The sequence below is a fragment of the Melanaphis sacchari genome, unplaced genomic scaffold (genome assembly GCF_002803265.2).
Source record: "Melanaphis sacchari strain LSU unplaced genomic scaffold, SCAv2.0 Contig78_pilon_pilon, whole genome shotgun sequence".
NCBI lineage: Eukaryota > Metazoa > Arthropoda > Insecta > Hemiptera > Aphididae > Melanaphis > Melanaphis sacchari.
This window is the reverse complement of record NW_020271554.1, coordinates 112,813-133,818: the sequence shown is the minus strand read 5'-3', so window position 1 is coordinate 133,818 and position 21,006 is coordinate 112,813. Positions and strand designations below refer to the sequence as shown.

Here is a 21,006-nt window from a genome sequence, read left to right as displayed (position 1 = left end):
AAACGCAGGATACACCACTTTTAAGTGGTTGAAATATAACACAATAATTATTATTTAACCTAGTGGTATTCTGTTGATAAATGGGCTCGAGCTTATTACTGAACGCCGTCAACCGTCAATATAACTCATGTAGTAATTGTATCATCAACAATGAAGTATTATAGGTAAGAGTGAAGACGTGTGGCTGCTGTGCAGCCTGTTGAAAATTAATACGGTCCGATATCGGTAGTGAGTATAATAATATTTTACATCAGCGATATTAATTTTATTTACCCGTTTTTATTTATAGGTTTTTTTCTAAAATATTACAAAAGAAATAATATTTCCAAATATTTCCACCCTATTTTTATCGTGCACTCGTCAAATAAATTGCCTATAGGTATCCACTATTTATAGTCAAGTGACGTGTATTATATATGACTCGAATGCGAGTTTATAGACTAACCGTTTATTGTATATACGTTAACGCACACATCATTCAATTTAAATTCGAATTCTGATCGCATAACCGTTTTAAAATTTAAAAATTGTACACGTATGGTGTACAGATTATTGTGATGAAATCAAATTAATTAATTATTTCAAAAATGCACTTAATTTATTTACGGACATAACGAATTACGAACATTGTGGGCAACTATCCAAAACTCTGTAGAACTACGGTTCTACGTTCCACCCCCGTAACCGATACATTTAAAATGTAGTTTTTTATGAATTAGTACACAAGTTTATCGATGTACTGTTATCACCATAATAATGTATTAAACGGTTGGTTAAAAAGCGATCACGGAATTACCACTTAAATGCATTATGATAATAACCTAATTGCTGCTGAGTTCTATAATTTAAACGAATCGTTCTTTTCTTTTAAAAATATAACAAATATTAGTTAAAAAAATGTCAAAATTTGATTTAAAACAATTTTCAATACGCCATTGTCAACTGTTTATACAGTGATTAATATTTTAAATTAGAAGCGGATCAATGAATGTATTGATTTTTCAACGATTTGGGTATTTTTTTTTTTTATTTTTTTTTTAGTGTTTTTTTTAGTGTGTGCATCTTTCATCACTTATTAGGGCACTAAAAACACTTTGATTTTTTATTTAAAAGGTAGTGCCTTTAAAAAAATTGGATCACTGATACTTTTAGAAGAGCAATATTGAATATTCCCAAGAGTTTTAAAAATTATAGGGGAAAAAATAAAATAAATTGAGGAAAACGATGAATTTTTTCATGAAATCTATAGTATTTGACTAAATTGATTTTATTTTTTTTGGCGTAACTCAATAAAAAATAACCCTCTATAGTTACATGACATATTCGTTAAATATTTATATTAGCATTTTCAATAAATGAAAATATCGGCCTCCTATCGACTTTTTTTTTTTTTTATAAATTTATTATGATTATTAATTGATAGTTTACTTTGTTAAATTCAAAGTTTTTTACTTCCTCGATGGATTGCAAGGCCTTTATCTTTTTTATGTAAAATAATTGGCTTACTCAATATGTCCAACTCTGTTACGATTACACAAAACATTAAAATTATTAAATATTGGTTTTTACCAAGTGTAGAAAAATTATTCTGTCGACCACAAGATAAAAATAGATAATTCCGTATTTATACGATGTATTTAAAACCCGATAAAAAAAGAAAAAAAAACACACAATTATAATTTTTTATTATAGGTGAGAAATGAAAGTGGTTATGACAGTAACATAATGCGATATTATCTGTGTGTACTCTGATTCGCTAAATATGTTCAACCACATTTTTATACAATAAAATTATTTAATTTTGATTTTTATATTCTTAATAAGGACATTTTTTTTCAAACGATAAAATGATAATTACTTTTTTTATTGCAAATTTCTAATGAGTTGATTGTTTTAATAATTAAATGGTGCTTAATGCGTATAAAATATGATCAAAACTGTATCGAGTAGTTTGTGAGTAATAAAACTGTAAATAGTAAAAATAGTTCATGCTAATGAGCTAATGGGCTTAAAAGATATAGTAATTATAAAAATTTTAAAAATAAATATTAGTTAAAGTATTATTAGTTTATTACAATTTTATAATTTATAAAAATATAATTAGTAACAGACCAAGAATTAGATATTGTTTAAATCCATTACTGAGACTAATGTAAAAAAAGGTTGGTTATAATTTGAAAAATAAATGCGCGTCACCAAAACACACTTTTTTAATGGTAACAAAAATCTATGTATTTGAAAATATGGTGTCCAGTGAGTAGTGTCTTCTATGCGAATATATTTAATTACGAATTTCAAAAATCAGAACATGAATAAATCCATTATTAATCGTACCAATGGGGGTGAACACGCTTAGTAAGTCATTCTGCGTACAATTCAATTATACGAGAATAAAAATGTTAATAAAATATGCTGGTTCGACTTTTCTGCTATCCACAAATGACCTGCGCCCTCCTCTCAGCATAGTAACGAACCGTGTCGTTTTCACGGTCGAATACGCGTATGCGTATACGAGTGTCCGGTCACAAACGTCTAGCAATATAGACAATAACAATAGTCATGATCATTACAAAGACACGATATCCATGCGTGTTACTATTTATAGATTTACTTTACACGCGCGTTTCATTGATACTGGAATAGTCGAAAAAAGAGAAGTATAATAATAATGCCAACCACAAATGTCACACGTTGCAATTTGATGATTATACATCCCGAAAATCATTAGCGTGCCACTGCTTTATAGGTGGCGTAAACAACGGTTTCCGGTCATATTGAGCGTCACGCAAATCGTATCAGCGCGATACACCAGACTGGCGCCTTTCAACGTTTCATCTATGTTATTAAATTACATTATGAAAAATACATTTCGTTTCTCGTCTCTTTATTTTGTTGTAACTGATTTCTGTTTGCCACGTCAACCTTAATAAGTCGGCGCGATCAGAATCCATCAGTATTTACTCACAATTCCTTATAATATAAATGCGTAGCCCCGAGATACTCTATTTTGGCTTAAAAGTACTGCCTCTCCTCGCCGCTGACTGAAATTCGTCCAAATCATAATGATTATTTTTCTCGTCACAATTCCATGTGAAATAAAATTGTACTATACGTGAAAATAGATTATATGGCGACTAGGCGATAATCGAATTTTGAACATCTGCAATATAACTTAGTCATTTTAAAGTCGAATTGATTAAGATATGTTATTTTTTTTTTTTCAAATCAGAATAATTTAAAAATATACAATTTATTTTTATTTTAATTGCAAGTCAATAAGTTAATAGTAGTTTAATTACTTTAACTACTTAAGTTAAAACCATATATGACGTTACTATTTTTGTTTTTCAACATACAGATATTAGTATTTTTCATCTAATATGCACTCGTTTGCTTAGAAAATCTGTAAAAAATAGGGTATTAATTTACTAACTATTTATCTTACCCCCAGAATTCTTTGCTTTTTACAGTATAATTTCAATTTTTAATTCATCGTTGATTTGTAGAAAACCGTCAATCGATAGATATTACATATTATTATTTAAAAGAAAAATAATACTAAAGACAAAGAAAGGAGATTGTTCAAGATCAGTAATAATGGAAAATTAATGATGACAGCCAGATCAAATCGGTGTATTATCGAAACGATAAAACGTCAAACTAGAGTTTTCCTCGTATTTTTTCATTGAATTTAATACTTAGAAATACGCAATTTCATGTATATAAATCGATTTTGTATCTTTGGTCCATTTTCTAATTTAAAACATAATTTTCATATCGATAATAAAAAAAATAATGGGTAACTTAACTGTCCATGGGCCATAAAAATATATTAATATAAATTAATAAAAACAAATTTGTACAATTTATATGTATACAATAAACATACATTAAAGAATTCGTTAGGGACACAAATTTATGAAGAAAATAAACTGTTTGACGTAATTTCCGATAAAAAAAAAAAAAAAGTTTAAAATACTCACAAATTAAGCGGAACAATAAAGTAAAAATTAATAATAATAATAATGATTTTTTATACTATTCAATGCTATCAGACTGATCTGAATAGTGTGGTTAGAATTTTTTTTGTCCTATGGTCATTTGCGACAAATATGTGTGTTATGTATGTGCATAATGGTTCCAGAATAATCCAACAATAAGTATATTCGTGCAATGTATCCGTAAACAGTTCCATTGAGTGAGTTTCAAGACGTGGCCAAGACCGATATGTAATCGTTTTTTAGTGCGCTTATGCAGAGATATTCTCAAACGTACGAATATAAAAATACGGAAGGCATCTGCTCACAATGTTGACGAAGACAATTTTTTTTCTCGCAAGCCATTTTTATTTATTCTTAACACACGCCGTACTAGCCATGTACGTAATCATGCAATACCAGTAAATGACCTTTGCGTGTACAATGTACACTGTACATGTTGTATGACAAATAAGACGCACTCGTGTCGTCGAAAAAGCCTAGAAATAATATTTTGCAATGCGTGAGAATCGTGGACAAGTATAATGCAGTAGGAATGAAACGATAAAAATAATATTATGTATTCACGTTGGATTGTAACAATTACTTCGACAGTGAATTATATTTTATAACATACACTTAATACCGACATTATGTGAAATAAAAATGTATATTTATGTAAGTAAACTATACAATATGCGTACCTACGCGTGTACACTATAGGCACATGTAATAAAGGCACACCGGAAAAGTATTATTAGTACCTGCAGTTTGCCTACATATCCAATGAGACGGCCGAGATAGATTCATTTTTATTTCAACAATGAATTATTTAAAATTTAGTTGAATAATTAACTTTATCCACGGGTGTAGCATAAATTATAATTTATAATATGCATATAGTAGCATTCAATGGTCTGAAATAAAACTTTATGGATTTAGGTAAATCTCGATACGCAAATTGACTTCGGATTGAACGAGGACATAAAATCTAAACGGCAAAGTAGTCTCATAAAAGCCATTAATTACGACGAGAAATACATTTTAATTTTTCATCGGAACCTACAATCGAACGAGTGCAGCTTGGTAAAAATGGCTCACTACTAATGAGAACTCGTGATGTCACGGAGAGTCATTAAACTATTAAATTCCCGAAAGCCGTTTGCAATAATGATAACCTCGTTCGATATATATATATATATATATATATTACTCTTAATAGCCAAGGACGGCCGTGCGTCTCAAGTCATCGTAATGGGTGGATTATAATTTATTCAGAACACTTCCTTGGCAAAAGGTAAAAAGTAACAACAGTGCGCGTTTACCTCGAGTAGTCCAACAAAAGGACCAATTAAGTCAATATTGTGCGAATTAAATGATATAATTATTGCACATTGTGAAAAATATCGATTAACACAACAAGTACCTAATGAATTAATTCCTATTGACTTTTGACGACAATTCTCTTTCTGTGCGTTGTAACGCATACACTTGTTTATAATAATATGACCTTTTGTATATTAGGTTGCCACGATCTCGCCGATTGTCATCAATCGATAAAATTTTAATTATTTAATAATCGTTCATTTGCGCGTATCAATATAACTATTGTACGATAGATATTCGTAATTCATCATATAACGCAAGTGAGATCGGTAACGCGACAGCAAATTTTATCGTGTTTTATTGAAAGCACATCCTTGGTGGTAATTAATGGCTCTTGCATAGTTGTATAAACCATTTGGCCGTTCGACAACTTACATGCTGGCGTTTAAACCCAAAAAGCTATATATGTATGCTCGTGGCTCGTATTTAGCGTTTTACGTAAATCCGTGAAACGGTTCTTCGCCGCACGCTCGACACGTGACGGGGTAATAAGCCAACAATGAATACAGTAATCACGTATGAAGTATGTAACCCTTTTAAAACCTCGCGACCTCTTTAGACAATACAGATACGTGTTATATCATAATATACGTATATGGGCATTTAACGTCTATCGTTGTTCCACTTTTAACCGAACAATAATAATATTTAATTGTATTTGAATTGAATGTTTTTTAAAATATAGAAACGAATCTTAACTTATACACATACTTTAATTTATACGAGTACTATGTGAAAAGTTGAATATTATCCTTATACTCTTAAATAATTTATCTGATTAGATTTTTGCGAATAATACAAAATAATAATTTTATGCATACCAATAATTTCAATTGTCTAACTATATGATATTTTAATGTGCATATATATATATTAAATCTTAAATATAAATAATATTTTAATGTCAAATTAAAAACAGTTTTTACAATTTATTAGACTAATAATATAATACTATATAATATATTCTGTATAATATTTTTCATTCCTTTAAGGTGTTAGTAAATGATACAAAATTTAAAAATGTATATACTTACCCGATTAATTAAGTTATTTATTAAGTTAATTAAGTAATTAAATAATATAGTTAATTTAAAAAAAAAAAAGTATTTGTATAATAATTAATCGTCTTGAAAACTACAATAATTATTATTTATACACAATGTATTGCATATTACTTAAATTGCATACATTGATACATTTTAGAAGTTTTACATATTAGAATAATACGCATATTCATAACAATAATCAAAATAATTAATAATCATTCGCGATGAAATGTTGAAGTCATTCATTTTTATTATAATTAGTCCGATATCAAAATAGCGTTTCTAGTAGATATATACATAAATAATAATAATTAGAAAAAAATATGATTATTATATACATACTCTTTATACATAAACATATAAATGAAATATTCTTTTGAATAAAATACTAAATTGAGTAAAGTTACGCACAAACCCACCTTCCAATATTATAATACTATTGATATGAAAATAGACGTATCAAAAAACAACTATTATCTTTTAAAGTCTAAATGTAAAACCTTGTACAATATTTTTGGGTCTTACTTTCAAATAAAGTAGCATATTTTCCTATCACTATATTCATATTATTATATTTGTATTTGAATTTCTGTGCCACATAATGTTGATACATTTTTTTTAGTAAAAAGAATTTTTTATCAAGAAAAAAATAAAAACATGTTGAAAGTTATTTTAAAGTCATAACTTTATATAGTCTTCCAATTTTTAATGAGAAAAAAATAAATTAATTAAAAATTATTTCTTTTAAAATTTAAATTGAAGTTAATCCTCATCTTCTTTCCACGACATCCTTGCTAATATATATATATAAATCATATAAGTGTATACTTAAATTCTGTAATAGCCAAATTACACTATTATTCTTTCTATATTGGTCATCATAAAATACATATATTATTAAATAATATGAACTCACTAAAATTAAATTTATATGTACATATTTATTTTACTTAACTATAATAATAAATATAGATTAAACAAGTTTAGCAATATAATAATAGTGAGAAAAAAAATAACAATTAAAAAAAAACCTTTAAGAACAAGTGTATGTAAAAGGTCACTTTTACATTTTTAAATGTTAACTAAACTATCTAAACCTAGGTATATAAACTATACATTTAATAACACATAATAAATAAAAATAAATTATATTTATAATGATTGAAAAAACTACTCCATCCATAAACCAAAATGAATTCATAAGTATAATCAAACCGTGGTTAAAATAAATAAAAATTTAAATATTATCCTATTCGAAACGTGTATTGAATATTATTTATAATTGCTTTTTAAATCGAAATATTTTCTATTGATTACCAACAAAAATATTTAAGTCTAACAGAACTACTCAAAGTACAAGATTTCTTCAGGATATTTATGCATCATGTAAATAACAATATACTTTAGATCAAAGAGGCTATTAAACATAAACTTATCGTAAAAGTTTTTAAAATATAACTATTGCTTTTTATATTTGAAAAGTATTAAACCGAATACCACTCCATATCAGTAAATTTTGATCATAGCACCGACTATAATCTAAAAGTAGAAACTAGAAAGTAAATTATATAAATTATGTTTAAGAGCCAAATAACAGTAATGATGCGAGATTCTTATCGTTTTAAATTTTTAATCTTTTAATTTTATAATTACTTAAAAGCCATATTTTGAAATCTCATTTTTAATTTTTCATATATTTAAACATTTTTATACCATTAAAGAGTGTAATGTAGCGATTTAAATTTCAAATTTTTTTCCAGCTAAAAACCACTAATTTTTTGTAAATTATTTAGCATATAATTTACTTGTAATTTATTTATCGTAACTTGTGACAATTTTTCAAGTATATTATAATTAAAACCTACAAAGCTAAAAAAATACATTCTATTATATTTTATACTTGATGTAAAACTATTAAGGATTATTATTATTAGTACAAAATTATTTTCTTAAATATATCTGTTTAATAATTTTCAATAAAAATAAAATTAATGATTTTCTTCCAAAAATGAAGAAATATATACCTCTAAAAAACTCGCTATCTAAACACATGCCGTTCAAATAAACAAAAAAAAAAAATAAATAATTAACCAAAATTTAATTAATATCAATGTTAGTAGATTAAATAAAGAATGAGCATATTTGGTGAATAGCTCCATGTTATGCAATACAACGACAGTGTAAAATTATAAATTTAAAAATTAACCATATAAAAGTAGACTTTTAGTTTAACAATTCGTAACTACAAAATAAAACTGAACAAAAAAATTACTTAAATAACGTATGTAAGTAGTTTCAACAGAAAAACAAAAAAAAAAATTAATAAATTTTTAATAAATCTAAATTATCTTCTAACATAAATCTTGATGTTAATTTATTACATTTTAATGTTTTATAAGACTTACAATTAAACTTTTTAAAATTCGTTTCTTCGTTCTATAATACAAATGTTTATGACAGTTGAACTTGGATTTCTTTTGAATAAAGTAAATTACATTTTTTGTAAAACAAAAGGTTTATGATTATAAAAGTTTATGAAATAATTAAGTATTTGTATAACTATTTATTTATTTGTGTGTAAGTGTATAATATAAATAATACTTGAATAATTAATTATGTTTATTACTCCTAGCCAAATAAGAATTATTGCAATAACGTTTTTTGAAAACTATTTTTTATTAAACCATTTTGATCAAAAAGACTAAAATATGTTTAAACGCTTCTGGTTGAAATAAAAAAACAAAATCATAAGCCATGTAGGCGTACAGATAGCTCACGACTATTACTGTTATGACTATAGCTGAGTACATTTCATTGTAAATTGTTTATATTGTATAAGTTTGTTTTACGAATTTATATTGCAGTCTTTTCGGTTTTTATTTATAAAGTAAGTAGATATCCCGTGTATTATATATAGTGCGACATTATACAATGTTTACTATGATATTTATTAGTTGAACATACACACATTTTGTACTAACAAAAAAGTGATTTTTAAATGTAATGTTATAAATGTAATATCATGAATCTTGTATTTTATACTATGTTGTACACGGTTTCTATTTTGTTTCAGCTGGCTCAAACATTGTGGGCAAGTTTACTCAGAGCGTCAGGCGAATAGTACAAGACGTCAAGGACGAAGGCACCGCTAGTATGTTACAAAACAAATTATTATGATACAGTAAAAGCAGACCATTAAATGCATGCTATTTACACTTACGAATCAAACTTATAGTGGACGTCGGTGAAATTACATTTTTGGCAACGAAAAATTCACCGATTTCTTTTTTCTTTTTTCTTTTTTTTTTTTTTTGTAGAAAATAAACGGAACGTAGATTAACGTAGATAACCAACAGGAAATGGAAAATTATCTAGGAGAACTGCGCTTGTAAAAAATATTTTCTCTTCCACGAAAATAACACAAAATTACAAACTATCTACTGAAATATGTTCATCTCATGTGTCTCCGGTATCGCTTAAATAAATACCTTTTATCAATATAATATTATATTATTAGCTGCGCTGTTTAAATCACACATCGTTGAACATTGTAATTAAGGCCCTTCAAAAACATATTTTTACTCACTTGAATTATTTTTAAACATTGTCAGTGACATAATTCTGTTTAGTAAAATATTTTAATACAGTTTCAAACGGTTACTGGGTTTTAATGAAGATTAAACATATTTCTATGTAAACACTGAACTAAAAAGCAATTAGATGTATAAAAAAACTTAAAAATAATATAAATTTTGCACGATGTGTTTCATGAAATAAAATAATTATAATTTATTAAATACATAAGTACATTTTAAAAATGAAATAAACTAATATAAATCTTTCTTAATATTAAAAAAAAAAAAAATTGACATCAGTAAATATTTCTATAAATGTATAAATATTTACAGATATTCTTAGGTTATTTAAGTAATTTAATATACTTTAAATCACATTATTTCTTTATCATATAACATATTTTTATTTTAAAATTAACAAGGACTTTAACATGTTATAAAGGAATTTTACTAGTTTATAAATTATTAACCACTAAAAAACGATTTACAAATACATCGTAAAAAATGATGAAATCTTGCATACGTCATTCGTAAAATGTTTTAGCTTAAATCTTCTACAGATGCACAAATACATGACTTAAAGACAATTTCTCAACAATAAATTTAAAATAAATACTGCACATAACATTATAATGATAATTTTTGTTGTGTACGTCATAATATTTATAAGTTTATAAAAATGCCTTAATTAAAATAAATAATATAGTCAAATGCTTACAATTAATTAATTATATGATCTATTAAAAAGATACTTGCATAAAGCAACTATGATTTATTTTTGTTAAATAATCAACACGAGTAAAACTAATGTAACAAATAAAATAATAAGTATTTATTTAATCTATAAATTCATTCAAAATTATCGAATATTACTATATTATGTTTATTATATTTTATTAACATGTAAATGTAAGATAATTTATTGCAGATAATTTTTAATTTTAAGAAAAATTACATTAGTATTTTGAATATTAAATTAATGAAACTTTGCGCAAAAGTTTAAAAATGGAGGTTATTATAATATTTTAGAGTTATTTTTAAAAGGTTATAAATATTACATTGTTACATTGTTTTAATAAAATGTTGAAAAAAAAAATAGAATTTATTTAATGTTTATTAGTTGATTGTGATGAACTGCCAACGAAAACGCAATATATTTTTTAGATTTCAAGAATGCTTAATAAAAATTATTAAACTCTAAACTAATGGAAAACTATGAACGGTTTTTTAAAATTTACAATAAGGTAATAGAATAAAAAAGTTGGGAAACACTGTGTTAGAATATAAAAAAATAGAATAGCAATATTACCAAAAAATAAAAACCGATATTCTCTTTTATAGATATATGAATTCCTTTTTATTATTTTATATTTATGTATACAGTATTAAGAAGTCATTATTTCGGATACTATGAGATCATAAGTTAATACTGTAATAGAAAGTATTTCCGCGTTCTAATACTGACTTATCTTATCTTAAATATGGTACGATGCCAACAAAACAAATAATTCTATAAAAATGTTACTGTTAATCAATATTTCAATGTAACAACAATAATAATTTTTCAATACTTCTGCGAAATTCTAATGTAAAATGTTAGAATCAAATTCACGTTAAAATAAAAAATTTACAAAGAAAAAAATCAATTAAAATTATTTGCATAATTATAAATCAACGATATTGTTATGTTTCAAGTTTTTCAAAAATCAAAACTATTTTTATTTTTAATGTTATCGTTTTACCTGTGCTCTTTAGGTATTACAGAATGTTTCTTAATTTCATATCTATTTCAAAGTAAGGTTAGTGTAACAAAAATTATTCATTGAAATCTATAACATATTAAATACCATTATATGAATTTTCAACATAAATACAAGACATAACAATATATCTTAAAAATCATGAATAATTATTTATTAAAAAACAACATAATATTTATATAATTAATATTTATTAAAATTCAAAATAAGAAATTTAGTTCATAAAAAAAATTTAAAAAAAAAAACATAAAATATTTCAGTATTATATTGAAGCGTTTATTATTACTTGATTGGTAAGTCTTTAAACTTAATATTACATTTTTCTATTATAAAATATTTTGGTTGTATCTTTTTCTCTCCCAAAGGATTTTTAAATAATTTACTACAGCTTCGTAAGAAAAATATAAACTTTTCATAAAAAAATAATAATAATAATAATAAACAATTTATTTTATATTAGTTTCAGAAAAAATATCGATTATACTCCGATTATAGTAAACCAAAATAACATGACGCAAAAATATTATGAATCTATGAAATATAATATAAAACGTGATATATCGGAAATTGAGTTAGTACGTTTATATTGGTATACGTATAAAATAATATAATACAAACAAAAACGGTTTTAAATTATTGTTTTTTTTTCAAGTGTATTTTTTTTACAGCGAAATTACTCAATTTAGATTTTCAACTACGTTCGATAGATTATATCTTATAGCAGTTTCTAACTCGTTAGAGGAGCGACGAGCATATGTCTTCATCACTTTGTCACAATAAAACTTAAATTGTTATAGAACAATATAAGGAAGACTTTATAAATAATATGTATTAACACGTCACGAAAAACACACGCAACCGGCACCCGACAATCGCGACTGTTCGACTCACGTCGTGCCCGGCCAATATAACTTTGGACCGTTTCGACGCGTTTCGCATGAGCAATTGGTTTCGGCAGCAGTGACGGTAGCGAAAGGGACAAAAGCTAAAAGACGAATACACTCGTCGGAACGCGTTTGACGTGAAAATCGATACCATTACCGTTGGTCGTCTCGGAGGCCGTTCCCCGCGGAGTTTGGCCGTCCGTCCGAAAATCGCTGACCGTGCCCGGACAAAAAAAGAAAACTCCCCTCAGGTCCTTCTATAAGTCTGCCAGAGACGAAAATCATGGATTTTTTTTTTTCTATATTTTTGCGTTTCCCACCTAAAACCGACGATACTAAATAACATGTTAAAAGTGTAGATGTGATGTGGCGATTTGTTTTTTTTTTTTTTTTGCCGTCGACCATCCCTCGCCGGACGCCGGCGATCTGCATAGGCAAAACTGTATGCATGGTCGTCGAGCGGCAACAATACTAATACTACCGTACCAGTAAGGCGTATAACCATGTTTAACCATCCGTACTTCCGGTTCGTTTACTAATCATTACGTTGTACCGCTCTCCGACGACGATGAAGTTCGGTCTCTCGAAATATTGATTATGTTAAATTCTATTGAACATATCATACATATCATATTATATGACCAGTCGTGACGATTCTCCTTCAACTATACCGTATACGCACACAGCTGTATTATACTTGTGAAATAATATTACTCTATTACTAATAATAATACATTATTGATGTTATTAGTATAAAATATGAGCGCTACAGAATTTTTATAGTCTTGACCTCGTGATAGGAAAAGAGTGACTGGATGTATGATTTACTGAAGATGAAGGGGAGTAAGAGATCATTATAAAATACTTTTAAACTTTTTCCGCCTCGAATATTAGTTAAAAATAATAACAAACGTTTAAACTCTTGAATTATTAAAATTTTATGATCGTGTTTTTTCCTCGGAGGTACTTTGCTCACTTTCCCGAGAAAGTTTTTACTCAAACCCAGAGCATAATGTCCTAAAAAATGAAAATATTTAAATTTAAACACGTCTTTTTTTTTAGTTTCAACACATTATGCAGAGTTTAACAAGCATTTTAAAGGCATTAGAAATAATTTCGGAAATTAATAATTAATTATATTAACCGCTTTTGCGTGCCATGCCGTTTATTCGTTTATTAATTTTATAAATAGACGCAGAAATGAAACAATTCATCGCCGTCAATGCAAACCGTCCGTCCATTTGCCAACTGTTATAATGTAATAATTGCTCTAAATTTAAATTATATATTAAATATATGTAAATTTACACAGACGTATGTGTACAGTGTGTGTGTGTAAGTGTATTTTGATAACAAAATTGTTACATAATACACTAACAAACTAGAAAAATAGAATGATAAAGTAATTACCCCAAACTAAATTCTAGAAAATTCTATGAAAGCTCCACATGAGAAAAAATTAATTCTATTGTACAAATAAGCAATTATTGTAATTATTGAATGGGTCTTTGAATTTTTACATTTTGATTTAGTTTTTAATTTTTAAGCGCTAATATAAACAGTAAAAGAAAAAACGTTGATTTTTTCATGGTTAATTTATAGACTGATTTTTAGGCAAGCAAAAAAGTTTAAAATAGAACCACCTGGTATGTATTCCAAAAACCGTAAAATGAAACTCTGTCAAATAGAACCACTAACATAACAAGAACTTTTCTTTTAAAAATCAAGATATTCGTCAGAATAAACTCTAGTAAAATGTAATTCTTACTATGTTTGTTTCATGCGTTGATGCTGAAAGTTAAATTTATTTCTCATTTATTTGTAGATTTAAGTGTGTAGGATTATTCTTAATCTTGATGTTGAAAACCTTGCTGTGAACTACAGAAAAAATAAACTTTTAAACCAACAACTAACATTGCTTTTTATTTTTAATTGCGTGCTTTATATTATGCTAGTTTTATGTTTTCCAAGTCAAAACCATACCAGTTGGTATAATATATTGCATTCCCATTGCTAAATTATCAAATTCTCCGTAAATCTTTGTCAGCTCTAATATTGTTTAATCGCGATTCGCGATTGCATAGAACTAAATTATCAAATTAACTCGTTCGTAACTCGTGATAATAATTATTTTTTCAATACCAATCGCTACCTCCAAACAATCAGTATCGTTTAATTCTTTCATTAGACACTGGACCATGAGCATAATATATTGATATATGTATAAAATAATATGCATTGTACAACAACGTATTATATTGTATTATGTACGTGTCACATGGTATAATACGTGTCGTTTAAAAGGAAAACGATCTTGAAAATATTTTTTTTCTCATTCCGCGGAGTCGAGCGTTCCGGTTTATTTTTTATTCTCCCCGGATATTTATTTTACGAATGTATTTCATTTTCTCGCACGACGGCTCTGGAATTGTTTTCCGCAGAATTTCAAATTATTTGACGCGAACGCCGCCACTGCTACCGCTGACATATGTGTTCCGACACCCGTCAACCGTAATACAAGTACGTCACAATGATAGGTTCCGTGTCGCATCCCCGTTAAACTCTTTGACTCCAGTTCTAGTAGCGCTTTATTGACTTGGACCGATTATCGATAAGAAATGTTTCCTCTTCTTTCTTTTGCCTTTGTCCGCCAAACTGATAGAAAAATCTATCTAATTGCATGGAAACAGTCTAGCGATGAATCCATGGTGGATTCCTCTAAGAAACTCAATATAATCTTCGACACCATTACTGCATTGATCTGTTTAACGTATACTAAATGAGTATAGACACCAAACATAAATACTTTTAAGTAGCAAATTACACTAATAGTGTGAATTTTAATTAGGATTATACCTGAGATTGATGACAGTAGTAACGACGATGAATAAATAATAATTTTAAAATATTAATTTTATCAAATAGGATACTAATATTATAGTATAATACTATTATTTATTTATTTATACTAATAACTAATTAGTAATAAATAATGTGAATAAGATAAACAGATCAACAATGTATTACCATTATCTTTTGTTGGTTTCTAGCGTTAGCATATTTGTATTTAGGTACTTAACTGATGACAAAATTATAATAATTGACAATACATTTTTAATTATTATATTACGTGATAAAAATATGTACTTAAATGTCGTCTGACACGATTATCAACGATATAACATCCTTGTCTTTTCTATTCTTGTTCTTTTTATCCAAATTGACCTTTTAAACGGTTGATGGTATAGAAAAACGATTTTTTAAATCGAATGCAATTGCTATAAAATGAACTTGCTGAACATTTTTCAATAACGTGCGTATGTCGTACGTGCATCAATTCAGAAAGATATTTCTTTCAAACCAGTAATGGTAAGTGTACCGGTGAAACTAATCCCTCTCCCTCTCGTACAATTTTTTTCCGTTTTTTCTCCATAATCATTACAGTAGTAATTCTGAAAATAGTCACATAAATTCATGTTAATTATTAAAAACAAGTTTTGATAAAGAAGGGTGCTGGTGAAACAACGTACGTCGTTAAAAAACCAAAATAGCTTAATTCAACAGGCATAAATAAATGTACTTGACTGCCACCGCAAAACACAACAATAATAATATAATTTAAAAAGTATAATCATCTACTAAGTTATTATATATTAATTATCGCGACGATAGTTTAAAAAATAAAACATAATCTTAAGATAACGAAAACGTTGATTGCGTTTTATATTGTAGTAACACTTTGATGAAAACCGATGCTGATTTTTGCAACACTAGCAAATTATTATTACAATTTAATATTAGTGACGTATGATAGTAAGAGGGTTGATAAAAAAAAATCTAACCTATATACAATAAATAAACGTTTTAACGAGTTTATATATATATATAACCCTAAAAAGCAAAAAAAAAACACAAAAAATGTCATTAGTATATGAAAAAAATGATTTAAGGGAACTTAAATTCAATATTATAAACTTTTATGAAATTATAATAATTTTATAATACTATATAATGATATGAGTTTATACTTTTCGTATTAATACTGAGTCATCACACCCACCAATTAAGTACTTATAAAAATTTTAATTTTATAATACTATTATTTGAACGCATTTTATAAATTTTAAGTCATGAACACATTTGTGAATGACATAGTTTCGTTTTTTTATTTTTGACATTAAAATCCTAGTTCTAACTATTATCAAAATTTAAATGTTTATATGGCTTTTATTGCCGTGTTATATTATAATCTTAATAAAACGAAGTCAATCAAATCAATTTTCTAAAATTACTTGTAAAAACATAAACCAACATTTGATCTGAAATAAAAAATAAATGTTCCTTTTACGTAACTGCAAATATTTTGATTTATAATATTATATCATCAATGTTTAAATTGTACATAAAATAAATAAAACAAGTTACCACGAATATATGAAACATAGTTTAACAAATCAGGTTCCATATATATTCACAAGCTTAGGGCATAATGTTAACAATTAAATAAACTTTAATTGTTGTACATTTATTCTTATTGTTACCGTAAATAAAAGTCAATGCGAACAATTGCTTCTGAATAATGTATAAATTTTGCATATAATTTTTAGTATACGTCTATAGTACGTATCAATGATGACTAATATGAAAATGTTCGGGGACCACATGGATAAGTTCAATGATACAAAGAACCAAATTATTTATCTATAAATTTTATATAATTTAATACATTTTTATAAATGTTTACTAAAAAATAAAAATACTTAATAATAATAGGTAAATTTTGATTTTATAAGTAAGACGTGAGCTATGTCTGACAATGACGAGAGCCACATTTAAGCCACGAGTTGGCTACCCCTGTTATATATACTGTGTAAACCCAGATTAAAAGCTACAGTTTAATTAAGCCTTTTACACGCTGTGCTATACATATCATAAGTCATGATTATAAGTAATTTTAGATTAAATCCTTTTATACGGGATTATACATTAAACATCAACTGCCATCTTTCATTTCAAATTATCTAAATAGCATGTGATCCGTTATTGATTCCACACTATTTAGTGTGTACGAACAGTATCATTTTGCGGGAAATAATTTTGATAATAATTGAGTAGGTAGTAAATAAGACGAAACATAAATTTTATTTTAGAATTGTAAAACGGTTTTAGATATTTAAAAAAAATTATAAATAGTACAGCTTACAAATTACATACCTATAAAAAAATGTATTTTAACTCATATCTTTAGAATTATATATTTTTATAGATTTAAAATTTTAAAAATATTAATAGAAAATAAAGACTTTGACTTTAAGAAGTTTCAGTTAATATAGAAAAATACTGGGATATTCCGAGTTTATATTTAAAATATCAAAATTTATTATAGCTTAAGAGACACTAATTAAACTAAAAATTGAATAGTTAATTATTGATAAATGATATTTTTAAGGCGGTCAGACCAAAGAAGAAGTCATCGAAACAAATGAAAGATTGAGAGCAGTACGAATTCGTTTGGAAGAATCCTATGATACGGCTAAAAAGTCACTCATTACATTAATGACTAAGTACACAGAGAGTAAATCAACGCGAAATGTCTTCCAAAGGTATAATCTTCTGAAGGCCATGATTAAGGTAAGATATTATTATCAAGAAATAAAAATTACATCCTACATTATGTTACACAATATTGTTAAAAATTATTATTATATAACAAAAAAAAAAAAAAATTATATATCTATATTTAGTATACAGTTACATACTTCTATGACAGAATAAAAAAAAAGCAAGCATTACGAATGACTGTAAAAAAGAAATTAATTAGTCTTATTAACCAGTATTTAAACATTTCATATTGCAAAGCTCTTCAATCAATAAATTATTTTTTATTTTTTTCTATTGAAAAGATAAATATGCATCATTTTATTTTCGTTAAGATGACTTTTTTTATTGCCTTAATTATTAAAGTCTTACTATTGATAACTATTAATTAAAATTAATATACATTAAGATATAATATAAATTAAATTTAAATTTATTAGACACTTAATAAGCATTATGATATCTATAATATAATATCGACTATAGGTAGATTTTTTTTTTTTAATTTATTGAAATATTGTATAAATTTAAATTTGTATTCACCCAATTAATCATGCCACGCAGCATAAGTTACTGATAAAAAATACATAGATGACATATTCTATAAACCGATTCATATGAATAATGTCGGTTAAAAATAGCACGTATTTTTATTTTTTTTATTCGTCATATTTATTAGTTCAGAGTGTTGTTCTGATGTTGACATAAAATAAATAATTTTATGTACTTTGTAATTTATTTCATTTAAAGCACCATAAAATTCTTTGATAATATCCGAATATATACATATGTGTATTCTTTATTTCCCTCATTTTATACGTAAAAGCAATCATATTATCGTTACTTTTTCATTCCGACCGTGCACAATCGAATAAGTATAAAATGTTTTCGTGATAAAATAATGGACAAGAAATGACCTGAACACTACAGTGACTGACTACTTTTAAACGAAAAGTTTTGGCTACTTTTCAAAACTCTATTGTCTCTTGTCAAAAGTTATATCGTTTATCACAGGCCATTCTTCTCGTCGTTATAATATTATTATACCAATATACCTAAACACTTTTTCTCAACTTAATGTCCGACACATTATTATAACATTTATAACTATATGGTTAAATTCAATAAACTCGTTTTATTAATACACCTACGTCGTTCGTTTATTATATATAACTCATATATATATATATCGGACGTGAAATATTTTTTCGTTTACAGGAAGTTATCCGGTTGGAAACACAATATTGGACACTGGTCGAGATACCCAAACAAGAGAAACAAGAGACGGTACCGTCATTCGTGCTTAGGGCATGCGGAATTGTGGAAAAATCGCAAAAGTCAGGTGAAGGTGTCAAGTCTACGGCTAAAATAGCTGAAGAGGATGAGAAGAAACGAGAACGTATTGATAGACTTTGTGGTAAGCGTATCCTGAATTCCTAATATAGCGGTATTATATTATTGTAGCTTATAATTATTAATTGCATCGTAAATAAGAAAAATACTTTCCGATTAAATAAAATCATACGTGTATAATGAAAAAAAATTGAAATTTCTAATACTATACTTTATTCTTAATACCAATCTTATATAAACGAGTATACAGTTATATTAAAAGCAAGTATACACAAAAGATGGATAACATTTATAATTATACATCGAAAGACATTAAATCAATGCACAATATGGTCCAATTGCAGCAATTAACATTTATGTTTGTCGAGCTGCTTAATTCTGAGCTATCAAATCTCACATAAACAGGACTGATGTCACTTTAATGTAAAAATTTATATTTTTAAAAAGTTTATAACTCATCTTAAACTTGTGATACAGTGTTTTTTTTCTTCACTAAATAAATTATTAAAACTTCTATATTATCACACTTTTTTAAAATATATCAATATAAATTTTAAAATAATTTCATAAACTGATTTACAGTTGCACTAAATAATGAAGAAGTGTAATCTGCAAGAAATTTTTTTTTAACATTAAGGTAATCAGTTAAATTTTAATTTGTTAAATATTTTGAGTTCTCTATAAGGTTTAACATAACGATTGATACAAATGTAATAAACAAATGATATAAAGTTCATTCAATAATCATTGTACTAAAAAAAAATTATTACTAACAACGAAAAAATCGATCTAAGTAATGAAAATAATTATAATTTATAAAAATGCATAACACCCGATTTGTTATTAACTTACTACATGAACTATGAATATAGAATTAGAAAAACACGTTATTGTTCAGTATAATATTTAACCTATATTTATTTACTAATTAATCTCTACAATATTATTATTGATCTATATATTTGCGTTTACTTGAGTTAATACAAAAGTCCTTTTGTTAAATGTCTGTAAATATAAATGCTACCTATTAAAAAAAAAAAAAATGTTCAAGTTATTTCATTACTAAAATATTTTAATCCATTTCACAGTTATATTTACATTATCTAACATGGAAATAAAAATTTAATACTGAGGTAGGTGCATTATACATTGTTTAATGCAATAAAATTATTAAGATTTTTTTTATTATTATTATTATTATTGTTTAGAAAATATTTTCTTTTAGTTTATAACTTTTACTTACATTGTTACTACTTCTTTATGTGTTTGATTATTTCCAACAGTAAAATATATGACGTTTTTGTGTAACAATTTATGAAAATATTAAAAGTTCAAATAAGAGTATATATACGTGTAGAAAAAATTGCCTATTTATAAAATAATGACATGATAACATTTTCATAACCTCTTTTTCAACGATATTTTAG

General features: G+C 26.1%; 1 protein-coding gene across 1 annotated transcript in view; it reads left to right on the top strand.

Moving 5' to 3' along the window:
- The window catches only part of LOC112601442, a 70,480-nt gene that overhangs the window by 38,713 nt on the left and 10,761 nt on the right, over positions 1-21,006 (top strand). The window contains exons 2-4 of the mRNA XM_025349082.1: positions 9,483-9,560; positions 18,078-18,259; positions 19,445-19,643. Of these exons, the coding sequence (XP_025204867.1) occupies positions 9,483-9,560; positions 18,078-18,259; positions 19,445-19,643 (459 nt within the window). The remainder of the gene's footprint in view (positions 1-9,482; positions 9,561-18,077; positions 18,260-19,444; positions 19,644-21,006) is intronic.